General features: G+C 44.1%; 1 protein-coding gene across 8 annotated transcripts in view; it reads left to right on the plus strand.

Annotated features, from left to right (window-relative positions):
* Nucleotides 1-13,844, plus strand: part of ADCK1 (aarF domain containing kinase 1) — an 82,026-nt gene that overhangs the window by 5,866 nt on the left and 62,316 nt on the right. For all 8 annotated transcript variants that reach the window (XM_074910029.1, XM_074910035.1, XM_074910036.1 and 5 more), the window contains one exon: nucleotides 1,701-1,784. In XM_074910029.1, coding sequence (XP_074766130.1) covers nucleotides 1,701-1,784 — 84 coding nt within the window. The remainder of the gene's footprint in view (nucleotides 1-1,700; nucleotides 1,785-13,844) is intronic.

Genomic DNA, 13,844 nt, shown 5'->3' on the forward strand with positions numbered 1-13,844 from the left:
TTCTGTGTTCTGGTAAAATTAGAAACCTGGCAGAGCAGTTGTGCGTTTGCCATATTTCTCTGAGGGTATCCCAGTTGTTTTGGGTATGTGGAAGGAACATTCTGTGCAGTAGCTGGAATACATCTCAGACACTAGCAGGGATTTGGCAATGTCAGAGTTGCCTATCAGGATCATCATAATACTAATTTAGTGTTTAAGATTACGATGTAATTAGCAACTGCTTAATTAATTCCCTCTTCCTCTGTAATACAGACCAATCTGTTAGCTGCTGCTTTTCAAGTTGGAGGTGATAATTACCCTCGTGGACCAGAGATAAAATAAGAACTAACTCAAGCCTTCATGCATGGCTGATTTGAACCTTCCTCCACTTCAAAGTTGTTCTTTGAGGTTGTGAAGATTGTTTGAAAAAATTTTCTTCTGAATGAGTCTCTGTGTATCTGTGCAGCTCCTGAGTTCACCAGGGACAAGAGAGCCTGAAAAACCAGAAAAAAAAGTTGCTGTTCTCGGTTTCCAATTCGGAAAGCAGGAAACGTGAGAAACCTTACCTCCATAAGGAGGAAATGTGTCGGTTTGTAACTGATTTCCAGCTGGGTCTCCTGTTGGATGTGTCTCTGAGCTTTTGACTGTTTCCCTGTTGTCAGTTCTGGTGACTTTGTCTCGAACCAGATTTGATTCCCTTGCCTTCCTGGTTTTCACGATACATCATTTGTGCTTTATGCACTTCCTAGGCGTGCTTGTGGTAAATGATGGGGCTATTATCCTGTCCCAGAATTGGGGTCTTCAGTAGGGAGGTTTTAGGAAAACTGACTTTAGATCTGAATTATGCAAATGGTTCTTTATGGCAAGGACCTTGAAGTTCAAATGGCAGGTTAGTGGACAGGCTCATCTAGATGTACATTCCCTTTTCTCCCTCCAAGTAAACTTAATAAACATGACCTGTATGTGTCTGTTTCGCTTGTGGTGTTCTGACTGTGGAAAGAGAAACTTTAGGCATAGGATAAAATTGTGAAATACCCTACATCGGTTTTCAGAAATCATTAAGGCACTAATTTAATTGTCTGTGTCTATGTCTAGCTAACAAGCTTTAGCTGGATCCCCAGCTGAAATTGTTGTTTTGTAATTGGGTATCTGACCCTTTGGCCCTCTAGTCCTTTGTGCACTTGAATATCCCCAGAAGTACTGCTGCTTGTGCTAAAGGTGAGCTTGTCTTAAGTTACTCTGCTTCCTGCTGAGCCATCTACCCAGACTGAGATCCGTGTGCACCAGTGTGGTTAGGCAGGTTGGAGGTGTGAAGATGAAGTGTGGGATAACTGATGGGGCATAAACAGGGTCTGCGTGGCCTCTGTTAATAGCAGCAGACCTTACTGTGGAAGCCCTGGATGGTTGACTGAGAATGGGAGTCTGCTGTGCAAGGCGCTATACAGAGATTATGAAAATGCTTTGAGCTTCTCAAATAGAAGATAGTATAGGAGTGCTAAGTGTTGCTTATTTTTAATAGCTATGTGTCAATGAGGTCCCTGCACTGCTTTCTATAAATGTTCATTGAAACTGAAATAATTTAATTTCTTATAAGTTTGTTCCCATAAACTTCATTGTGGAGCCTAAACTTTGTAGCCTAAGATACATACGTTCTCCTTAACAGAAGTTTTGTTGTTTTGATAACTGCAGAGCTTGCTCAACATTTCTGGTTTCATTTGCAGACGGCAGTTATCACCTATGACTACCTTACCTCTCTTCGGAGTGTCCCATACGGATCAGAGGAGTATGACTTCCTCAAATCACAGGTAGGTGATAGCACTGGACTGTGTTCCTTGGAAACTGCAAGGCACAGGTGCGTTGCCAAAGCCATTGCTGTAAAGCAAACTATCAAGCTGTGAGCTTAATAATTCAGTATGCCTTCTACCAAATCGTTAACAGTAAACTGTACTGCGTGTTAGGTAAGATTCTTGCAGGACCTGCATTGCCCAATGGAGAAGGTCCCTTGTCTAGCCACATGCAACCAGTGCTCTCTTATGTCCATTAGAGATTCAAGTCCTCAGTGTATGGGGTAAGGTGCAGTTGGGCCCTGTCACCTGTTCTCTGCTGCCCAGACTGGTTGTGTGGAGGTCAGCTGCTGAGAGGGGCCTGGCAGTGGTTTCTTATCCTGCTTATTGCTTGGTAATGGCCATAACAAGAAGGCAGGCAATTGAACAGACAATTTAAGTAAAAGGAGTGTGTTGGAGGGGAAATAATAGGGATGAATCAGTCTTGCAGGTCTCCAAAAAAATAAGAATCGGGCAAAGAAATGTACATCTCATTGCAAAACAGACTGTTGAGTTTTGATATCAGTAATTAACATGAGTAGAAAAAGTATTTCTAGTGAGAAGGAAGATAAGCACCCCTATTGCTCCTCTCAGGCTTGTGCTGCACCTTTCATTCCAGCCTACAGCTCTACAATACCTTGAGCTGTGAACGACACCGAGTTTTAGTTGAGCGCACATGGTGTATTTGGCCAGGGTATCTCTGCTATTCCAGCTCAGGGCCTCTTTGGAGTAGGAAATATGGCTTGCCAGATTAGGCCAGTCTGCATAGTATGTAAGGTCATTAACCTCATTTTTCTTCTTAGTGCATGTAGGATTTAGGCCACTGGTGCTGTTGTAATGCATGGGGTGGTGCTCTCCAGGGACTCTCAGATTGGAGGGACTCTGAAGCTGGAAACAGTGGTGGGCCAGGTAGAAATCAGTGATTTTGGACTCCAGCCTGCTTTAGTATTCTTCTGGCAGAAAATCCATGTCATCAGTATGGTCTTAGAGTATTTGGGATAGTTTGCAGAGTGGCTTCCTTGGGCTTGTTCTCATCCTCTTCTGTCTAAAGATGCTAAGCTGTTCTGTTGTAGCTCCCCATCCCAGGTGAGTGGCACTGATGCCCTGGCATAAACTAGAGATAGATGTGTTGGAGTCTGGAGCTTCACCTTCCATCTGCCCATGTCTCTGCCATGTGCCTTTGAAACCTGGTTTTCAGAAGAGCAGCTTGCAGCTTTCTTGAGCGACACCCAAGTTACGGAGTTTCCAGTGCTGTGGGCAGCTTGTCATTTGGCAGCAGTTTGCAGCAGCCCTTGCAAATTCCTGACCTTTTGCTGTGTCTCTCCATGGCTTCATTAACCTCTGTCGTGCAGGTTTTGATGGTTTGTCAATTCATGCCCGAGGCAGCCAGAAAGGGCTGGCACTGCACAGAGCTGTGCTCTCCCTGCTTGGCAAACAAGACTAGCTGAGTCAGCCTCTGCGTGTGGCAGAGCCAGTGGCAAGCAGCAAGCACAGTGTGTCAGCATGACACAACAGCACTCTGGCATGGCCAGCACTAGCCCTTGGCTGCATAAAGGAAATGAGCTGGGAGATAGGAGGAAGTAGGCACAGGCACAGCATGTCCTGCTGTTGGCAGGTGTTATGGAGGACCACCACTGATCCTGACAGTGACAGCACTTGTGGGTTCCTCAGCAACATATGTGTACTGCTTGTGCTAGCAAAGCATCTGTTTGGCATGGGAGAATTTTTTAGGCCTGGGCAATTACATGCCAAACCCTTTATCTCAGTGCAGCTCTAAGTGGATGGCAACCAAGTCTTTAACATCTTGCAGCTCTTTTAACACTCTGTGGGAGCTGATTTTGTTGGTCTCGGACTAGCTCAGAATGACTTTTAAGAAGTTGCCCCATTGGAGTTGCTACTACAGATTAGTCACTGAATGGGACCAAGAGGATGTGAATGCCCCTCCCAAGTAAGTGGTGTGTGTGTGAAGGATGCTTATCCAGATGTTGCTTCTACTAGCCTCTCTCCTGGATAGACTTCTGGTGTTCTCAGCCATTCATTGTACTCTCTTTGCTTTCTGTTCTTCCAGTGAGGCCATCTTAAGCTCCTCTATATATGCTGAGAGTTTGGAATTTTCTTTTAAGCTTATGTATGAATTGATTACTGATTTCCAACCTCACTTTTGGTGTTGTGCCTAGAAGAGAGATTCTGTGAGGCAGGGATTTGGTGACTCTGGGACTGTGGATAGTGCCAGCAGGTCTGGATGCAGCTGCTGTGTCTCTGTCTCTGGTGAGGTTGTGCTGTGTGTGTGTCTGGAATGGGCTTGCAGCTGGGAGTGGAAAAACACTTTTTCTGTGCATCTCCTCCTTGTACTCAGCATACCGGTGAGTGCTACTCTGTGCAAATAATGCTTAACTTGCTCTCTATGTATTCCCAGTTAGCCATTAAACTGGAGCCTCTAAATTACCAGTGGCCATAGATGAGAGATGAGAAGCCTCAGTAGTGGCACCAGTCCCTGAGCCTTTTGGGGCCAAACAGGGACATAGTCATTAGGAAACAATTAAATGCAAAGCAGATTAAGAAGGAGATGGGTTTCCCAGGGGCTTTTAGCCAGGTTCCTGCTTAGCTCTAAGGAATTCTCTTTAATCTTACTCTATTTTTCTGTCCCTCATGGAGCACTTACAATGCTATTGCTCTCAGCTTCTCTGTTCTCAGCACCTTTTTATGGTCAGCAGATTGAGGGTGTTTCACCACTTTCTGTGAGGCAGGAAACAGTATCTGGGAATTCACTGTGTGGCCCTGGGGTTGGTTTGCTTCTCTTTGCTTCTCCCCTCATCCAGGAGATAGGAGAATCCACTTTCCTTATACTGCTTATCTTTTTGATTCCTGCCCCTGCCTGTAGTAGAGAGAAACCTGCTTAAGTGGTCAGGCTTTATGTCCGTCCCAGTGGTTGCTTCGTCTCACCACTGGTGGCTTGACCATGAAGGTAATGATCTTTCTTCAGAGTTAAGGATCCTTTTCTGGGGTGTCTGCCCTTTTCTTGCATTTGGTGATAATGCCAGTGTACTGATGTCAAGGCCAGTGATAGCCATGGTTAGCCCCAAGACATTGGATGTCTGTAGGTCTAGCATCAGAAGCGTTAGGGGTGATATGAGCTTTCTTCACTTCACATCTGTTTCGTTAAATGATTCTGACCATCTTTGCACAGGTAAGCTTGGGCATTTCTTCCCGTTTCTACCCCTGCTTGTAATGGGTCAGAGGAGGAAGGAGGGCAGCCTGCTCAGTCAGTACCATTTCTTTACCTATTGCTTTCTAAACAGTGCATTTTATTCTGTAGAGGGCTGCATTTCTCTAACATTCTTTTGCCTCCTTGAGTGTTTGACTCCTTCCATCTTTGTGTCCTCAGTCTCAAGTCAGCCTGCACTGTGACATCCATCGTAGCACCTGGATGTCTTGGCTTACACTTCCTATAGTGCTGCATCAATTTCTGTTGATCCTGCTGTCAGTCAGGAGGTATCTCACAACATGCAGTTTGTTTAAGGGCTGGCATCAATGGGATTCTGAATTGTTGTTAGTGTAGTAAGAGGATTGCAAGGGGTTGGTCATCTTGCAGATTTCAGCCAAAGTGGCCACAGTTGAAAATCTTGAGCAGGGAATTTTTGTGTCATTTTCCTCTGTAAGACAAAAGGTTACTGTTGTGAATGTGGGTACAGGTATTTTTTTTAATGGAGAGGAGATAGCAAGGAGAAAAAGGATCTGTGGTCAAGGTGTCTCAGGAGATAGTGGGAATCCATTCTTGAATTAACTTTGTTGGCTACAGAATTGCCTTGTCAGGGAAAAGCCATTTGGGAGGTTAATTAACTTCCCTCCTTTTGAGAGCAGAATGAGGATATTCTCCTAATTCAAACTCCTGGTTATTGGTCTGTCAGTATCTGGTCAAATATTTGGAAGGCGTAACCTTGTGCCATCCTTATACAAAATATGATTTCTTGCTCTTTGGAGGCTATTCCTGGCGTTTGTTGTGTTTGCTTCTTATGGTGGAGTGGGTGTTTTCAAAATGAGCTGTCTCACCATGAAGTTGCCTGACTGAAGGATCCTGTAAAGAAAATGAGTGGGTGTATGTGTGTGTGTATTTTTCAGAAATAACCTATAGTTTCTGGATAGTTCAGACCAACGAAATAGCTGTTGTCTTTGGACTTCCCTTATGATTCAGTAACACTGTGTGCCTTGAATAATAGGAAGTGATGTCCTAAAATAGTTTCTTCATGATGGAGGTGGACTGCATCTGTAGAGAGAAATCTCCAGGAGCTCTCCATAGCATTCCTTCAAAAAGGCAACTGTGAATGGGGACTATGGGCTGTTCTACATCACAGACAGTTTGTTTAGTGGTGGCTATCTTTGCTTGTGCTTCAACCTGTGGTGAACTGGAGTGAGAAGAAGCAAATGAACTTCCCCATGAGACATGGAATAGCCATTAGGTGGCAGTGACTTTCTGTTGCCAAGCTAAATGGGAACCAGTAATAGAGAGGTGAAGAGCTTCACAGCGCATCTACAATCCCTGATCTGATCATGTTTGGTTGCTCTATTATGTGCTCCCCAGGATATCTCTTCATCTAAAAGGCATGGTCTACGCTAATGCAGTCTAAAAAAGCTACTAGCAGGGCCAGCTGGTGGCTTGATGACTCTACATTTGAGAGCACGGCTGTCTAGCAAACTTCCTGCCAACACATAAAGCATGAAAGCTTTGCTCTGAAAACACATAACAAGCTGTAAAATAAATCTTATAATTATAAGACACTTCCTTTTCCTTCTTCTGCTTTCTAGAGTGGTGTCAGCTGAACATTATGGCCACAGCATCTCTAAATTTTAATTTTGTAGCATTAGGAAAGTCCTTTGTTTTGGGGGTGCATGCCTATGAAACAAGACATTTTCAGTCCTCAGCAGTGATTAATTCAGAGAAATGGGCCATCTCACTTTGACATTTTTGAAGGAGGAGGAAGGAGAGAAGCAAGAGGAAAGAGGCAATGCTTCATTTATTGCACTTCGTTTCCTTGCTGTGCACCCTCACCCCTGAAGTGCTTCACTCCCGGAGCATGAGTGTGAAGTGTCAGATACACCACTTGCCCGAGGGGTCCTGCATTTTGCACCTCCCCAGCAGGAAACTCTTGTGCCTTTTCAGCATTTAGCCTTCTCTCCTCCAGGTGGGGCTATTTCATTTGAATCCCCGTAGACCTCCTTACTTTGCTTCCTTATAGCTGCTGAAGAGGTACATAATAGCCGGAGGAGTATCTGAAGAATATCTCAATCGGTACAGTGAGGAAACCATTAGGATGTAGGCTGCAAGGAGCCTGCACCTTGAGGACCACTATAAAAAGAGCAAATGGAAAGTGAAGAAATAATCCTGTTTTATTTAGTGTTTGGACTACGCCTCAAGTCCCAATGTGAAATGGACATTCAGCAGTGCAAAGTCAAGAGATATGGCAAGAGATGGTATCTCCTCTGAAGAGCTCATGGTTGCAATGTATTTATTTGCCTGGATTTTTACCCTAGATATGCATGGTGCAAATAGATATGAAGATGGTATTTCTCAGAGGGTTAAAGGTTTGTGTGAAGAGGGAAGGAAACAAAAAGCAGGAATTGCTTAGGATGCCACTGTAAGTAACAAGATTGGTTCTAATGACTTTAGTTCAGGCCCTAATTAGGGATGTTTTCTTAATGAAGGACTGTGTAGCTTTGAACTACTGGTCAGTTTATATGACTTGGTTGTGGGAGACCACCTGTAAAATCAGTAGAGCTAAGAGGTAGCCAGTGCTTTACCTGTTTTAAGAATAGGAAGAGAGCTGGCTTGAGAATTGAAATAATCTTATCTGAGACTAGGAAAAATAGATACCTGGAAGATTCACTTGGATAGAGACACATCAGTACTTCCAACGGCAAACTAGGCTTCTTAGATGTTTTTGTTTGTCCTTTGAGCCCTTAACAAGACCCATACTGTGGATTCTGTTGCCTTTTTTAAGGTTACTGTAGTCAGCTTACAATAAAGGACCCTAAATTAGGAGTACAGAGATGTAAAAACAGGAATGAAAAGACTAGCATGGTGTGCAGAGGATATTTCACATATCAGGCCAGGTTGGAATTTCAAAGCAGGACTGAATACTGTAGATCGGCTCTGCTAAACCAGTGACCTTAACGCATCCTCCCCAAAGTGTATCTGATAAAAGAATGGGCTGGAGGATAGCACACAATTATCTTACCTATCAAGCTAGTGTCTTTATTTAGTGTGTTAAGTCATCATTGAGGGAATTGCTATGGTGGGTGGTGTCTTGCAAACACTTCTCTGGATTTCTTGGCATTGTTGAAAGTGTCTTAGTGGGTTCCAGGCAAAACCCTTTACTTATGTGGGTGCCACCCTGTTTGCATACTTGAGGGAAAGGTGTCTGAAAGGAACTCTGCTGACTTCATGCATCTGGTGCCCCAGGACCAGGCAGGACTCTGCTAGGCTGACAAAGCCCAGGGGGCTAGGAAAAAAGGAAGCTATGTTTCTCTTTCATTGGAGCAGTTTTAGTCTAGGAACAAAATAAAATGTAAATTTCGGTGCTAGGTTTGGAAGCTATCCCTTACTTTATTTACTATTGTGTTCAGGTGCTCTGCCTAGAAATCTGCTTATGTGAGCACATGTCTACAGTTTTGTACATCTGGACAGGCCAATCTGTCTGCCTGTAGGCATGTGCCTGTGTGTTCAGGTGTGAGTGCTTTTGTTGAAGTAGCCACTTCGGAGACAGAGTCAAAGGTTCAAAGACGGCTTTGGAGGAGGCAATCCAAGGTGGTAATCACATTCACTGCTAGCCTAGTTAAGCCTACTTTTGGTCCCACAGAACTGGTTTGAGGGTTTTTTTTCCTTCTTGTCTCTTTTTTGACTTGAGAGTCCTGTCTCAGTGGCTGCAAATTCTGCTGATGGTGCACCACTCAGAGCAGCTTTCCACTCCTTCCTCTGCAGCAGCATCATCTTGGCAGGTCTGACACCAGTTACAACTTGTTTTTGTCAGTGTACTGAGCTGATGTGACTTGGAAGGGGCCCACAGGGAGCAGATAAACATAGTGACAAGGGTCATCTTTATACAGCCTCCACTCTGTTCCTAGCTCCCCTTTAACAGTGAATATGGATGAGCTCGCAGACATGCATACACACATGCACAGTGCTTTATTAAATGCCTGCTGCTAAGCCTGGATCCATTTACTGTCTTGCCAGTTTTGCTGAATTTGGAGGTAAATTCACTGAAAAGGTCACTAGCAGAATTGCTTTTCAAAAAAACCCAGCTCCTAAAATGTCTTCACTACCCCTGCAATCTCTGTTTGAAAATGTACTCATTTTGAGTTGCCTGTGAACTCTGTAACTGCAGCCTGTTTGTTATTGTAGGGTTGCTCTGAACAGAAGTTGTTTTTTACGGGATTGCCAAAGGGCAGCAGGCTTTGCACTCCCTTTTGTTTATCATAGGACTGTTGTGTGAAGAGAAGTGTGAAGATACACTTTGCTCCCTCAGGCCCTTTTCGTTCAGAGTCAGGCAGCACAGCTGGGCATTTCCAGAGCTCAGCAGGAGCTGTTTCATCTCTGCAGTGCCCTGGTATCGCCTGTTCTGACTCTCTTCCTCTCCAGGACAACTTCCCTGCTTCTGTTTCTTGCATTTCTTGCAGTAAGCTGAGGTTTTGCTGTGGCAGTCTGAATTGGGAGTTATTTGCTGCCAATATATGGAGTGGTGATCCTTGACTGGGGAACATTGTTATAATGAAATGATGGCACCTGAGCAATGGGAGTGAGAAACAGCAAGGCTGTTAGCTGGAACCTTGCTTTCCTCACTGTGAACTGCTGCTTGTACTGGGCTGTTGTGCTTGAAGACAAGAGGTGTCTGCAACCTGATGCATGTGAAGGACTCCCAAGATCTCTATCAGCTCCTGCTTCCTTGACCAGAAGGGTTAGATCCACTGCAACTTTCCTTGACGTCCATTGGCCCCAGAAGCCACAGGCTAGGGACTGAGTCTGTACCAGGAGTGAGGGTGATGTTTGATTCTATTGAACATATGTTTTAATTTTAGGATAGCAAGTACTTGGTAATGTGGTTGAGGACTGAGCAAAATGCAGCTTCATGGATGCATCTCCTCTGGTATATCCCCATCTGAACGCATGCAGCTTCCTATGCTAGCCCTGTGCAGCTGACCTCTCTGTGCTGCCATCCTCTACCAGGCCTGAATCAGCTTCCTGCTCTCCTGATTCTCCTGCTGCCTGCCCCAGCTCTGCCCTTACCTCTCCCCACTGACACCTCAGCCCTGGCAGCAACCTCTCTGGCCTCTGCCATGCTGCCAGCAGATTTGATACGGATTTACCCCACCCAGCCTTGCACTGATTGGTAACTCATGTGGCAAAGATTTCCCACAATCTTAATTTTCTGAGAAAATGGAGACATGGGTGCTGTGTGGATGCATTGCCAGCCCCAGGCAGGACAGCTCTTCCAGGCTGCAGCTTTGCACACTTGTGTCAATGGCAGCTGAGCCGGCAGGTTTCCCCTTCCCAGTCCCTTTCTGGAGCAGGATTCCCAGCTCTGGTAGACTTTGGTCCTTACCTGGAGAGACACTGTGTGTATCTTAGCTTAATTCCTGGAAATCTCACTCCAGAAACAGTCAGGTGTCAGGTTCTGTAACATGCTGAAATCAAATGAACTCAAAGCCCAGGGAACTCTTCTGTTTAGAAACAGCCTAAAACCCCATTGTATTTCATATTAATATTGAAAGACTAATGAAGGCATGCGATTTTTATTTGAAGAATACTAAATTTAAATAAATCAACAACAAAGAAGTCAACCTCTGTCCTTTTGCAAAGTCTTTGAAATGGTGGGATATATGTGTAGCTAATGAAGGAAAGTTCATTTAAATTAAAGAAGCAGCAGTGTATAGATAAAACCACTTCCCCACACAACTCCCATCGCCATGGCAGATGCCCCTCCTTCCACCTGCATTGCTCAACAAATTTCATCTCAAGAGGGGAAATGAATTCTCAGTTGCAACATGCCTAGTAATTAACCACACTGTAATTCTGATGTGCAGTGCTGTCACCCACCATCGGGTGGGAGTGGAAAAGGCACTGCATTTTGTTGATGGTTGAACATTTGTTTTCCTCATCATTTTGACACCAGAGGTAATTGCCATTCCTGAAATATTCTCTTGCTACCATTACAAAGCAACTGTTAGGGACAAATTAATTATGAAGAACCTCGTTATGACAGATTAATAGCCCAACAGAGGAGATTTCTTTTTCTTCTTTTAGGCAACTGAATAGTAAAATCTAACAGCTCCCGTGTAACTGCTAGAAACACGTGCTTCTCTGTAAGCCAACACATATTTTGTTGGAATGGGGAATTTGCAAAACTAGGACTAGAGTATAGAGTGGGTTTCCAAGCTTGCTTTTATTGAGCTTTTAGTTTCCCAGTATCGTGTGCCAAAATGAGCTTGAGTCTGGGCATTGCCATATGGAGGGGAGGTCTTTGTGGTTGGTATTGGACCGATGTCTTCTGTCTGGGTCATGGCTGAGCAGCATCATGAAGGCTTGGGAGTGAGGAATGCTGGCCTTATGGATTTGATGGATTTTAGAACAAGACATAAAGTCATTATCTGGACTGCTTTATTGCCACTAAGGGTTCCCTGTGTCAGGGAGGTCTGATCTGATGTGCTGGTTGAGTTCCAAATGGCCAGTGATATTCTGTCTGCCTGTGTCCCCCTGGAAGTTGCAGACTACCTGCCCCAAATTATTCCTGTGGGGTGCTCTCTGGGGACTGTTGTGATGTGGCCCATGTGGCTGCCGCCTTCTAGTGGAGGTGATTGAGGCACCCTGCCTCCTTGTGACTGAAGTGTTCTGTTAAAGCCCAGGGGAGGATGAGTTTGAAATATCTGAATTGTTCATGGCTCTGTTTAGAAGCTCACCCAATTTATGTGTAGTCAGGACAGCAATTCAAGTAGACTTGGTAATTGTGCTCTGAAAGAGGCAGTTACTGGCTACTATGGGATGCTGGTGAATCCCAGGTGCTGATGAGCACACAGTTAAAAAGGAGCCTATTTTAGGCTTCAGAATAGGCATAATGTAGATTTAAAGAAACTCTTGGAGGAGGCCTGTTTATGATCTCAGCTTTGCCACCTTTGACGTCTCACTCAAGTTGTCAGGCAGTAGTGGCTCCGCAAAGGGTCTCTCTAGTTGGGACCAGAGTCCCCTCTTAGCACTTCCAGCCAAGTGCTTGTACATGCAGCACTCTGTCCCTGCCCAGGAAAGGAATGAATCTTCAGTGGTAATCAACGCACAGCCCCCCTTCATGCCACAGTGTCCTTAATGAGAGAACAGTGAAGCTCTACTCTTCCAGAGACTGAATCAAGACCATGTTTAGCCCATTTTCCATCTTCTCCTGCCTGCTGATGTCAACTCCCAGTTTCACTGTGACTTCGTCCTTCATGGGATCTGTGTGGAGTATGTAAATGCTTTAATATTAAATATTTGAGACTAGACGTCATAAATAGCATTACTTTTGAATTACTAGCATCTGATTTAATTGCTTTGCTTCATGTCAATCTTATGTAGTGTTAATTCTCTATGGTCCTTTTTGGCATGCAAATTTTGTCTTTGGGACTACTCACAGTGATTGTATTATGCCAGCAAGGTCTGATTCTTTGGAAGATCTTTTGTCAGTATTATTTTTCCATCAGGTTTTGCACTGATTGCCTTTTGTCTTGAGTTTACTATTTACCTTCTAGCCAAGGTTAGAAATTACCTATCTTTGACTAGCCTGTTGGTGGAGAGTGCCTCTTGCCTATTATCTCCACTGCAGTGTCATCTTTGTTTTTTCTTGTCCAGCGTTAGCCTTTTATATTCTTTTTTATATTATTTTTTATTCTTCCCCTTTTGTCAAAGGAACCTTGACTTTTGCTTTTGTGACATTCAGACCAAAATGTCTGGATTCTTAGATGGTGCTTTCTTTTTAAAATTGTGGCAAGCGTTGCCTGATTTGCAGTTTTCTCCACAGAGAAGTTGTAACTGGGTGGTGATGGACCAGTCTTCTCTTACCCTGCCCCTTGGAGTGCTTGCACAGTAATCTGTGGTGATCAGGATCTTTTAAGTCCAGAAAAAATACACCCTATATTTCCACTTGATAAAGCCCATTTTCTGCTATTTGTAGTTGCTTCTCTGGAAGGTTGGGGGGTAAGGGTAGGGATGTTCCTTCACAGGCAGTTGTGCAGAAATCTATTTTAGAATGTCCTAGGCCGAACCACTTTTAAATACTGACTGATCACTTTGATCCTGGATGGGAGGTAAGCTGGAGATGGAGGCTTTCTCGTCCTTTTCTTCTTGGCTGTGTGCCCAGCTCTCCATACACTCATAATGTTTCCTGTTGCACCCAATTCCTCATAAATAAAATAATGGCTGACAGTGAGTCTGCAGGTGGAGGGACACTCTATTTTCTTAAAATTAGAACAGCTTTACTGACTATTTTAGTCTAGGTTCTTATAATATGTTTGACATTTACAAATGCGGCATCCCTGCCTTGTGGATGCTCATTCATCTCTTAGATGAGAGGGAAAACTCAGCAACTGGCAATGGAAAGGGCAAAATGTTGAATATGTAATTGTATATAAAGATGATCTCAGTTTTATTCCCTTCACAACCTTGGTGAGCCACAGCCAAGTGCAGGGGAGACATGTACAATATTGCTCATTGTGTTACCAGCTGCAATAAAGGTAATTGCCTCTGGTACTGCTAGGGGTGATTCCTTCTGCTTATTGTAGGAGCAAAAGTAATCTACTCTGGGTAATGAATAGCCAACATGCAGTGTCACCTGGGCTCTCCTTTTGTTCATCTCAGTTTGGTACCATGTCAAATATTCATATGTTTTTCTTTATTAAACTGCTATCTTATGCTATTTTAAAGTGGCACTCTTAAAGCCAAGATAGGTTCTCTCTTTTGCTTTTGTTCCTAGTAGCCGTAGTTCCTCAGTAGACCAAATGCTACCCTCACTGGCACCCATATAAGCC

Source organism: Athene noctua, chromosome 6 (genome assembly GCF_965140245.1).
Source record: "Athene noctua chromosome 6, bAthNoc1.hap1.1, whole genome shotgun sequence".
NCBI classification, from domain to species: domain Eukaryota; kingdom Metazoa; phylum Chordata; class Aves; order Strigiformes; family Strigidae; genus Athene; species Athene noctua.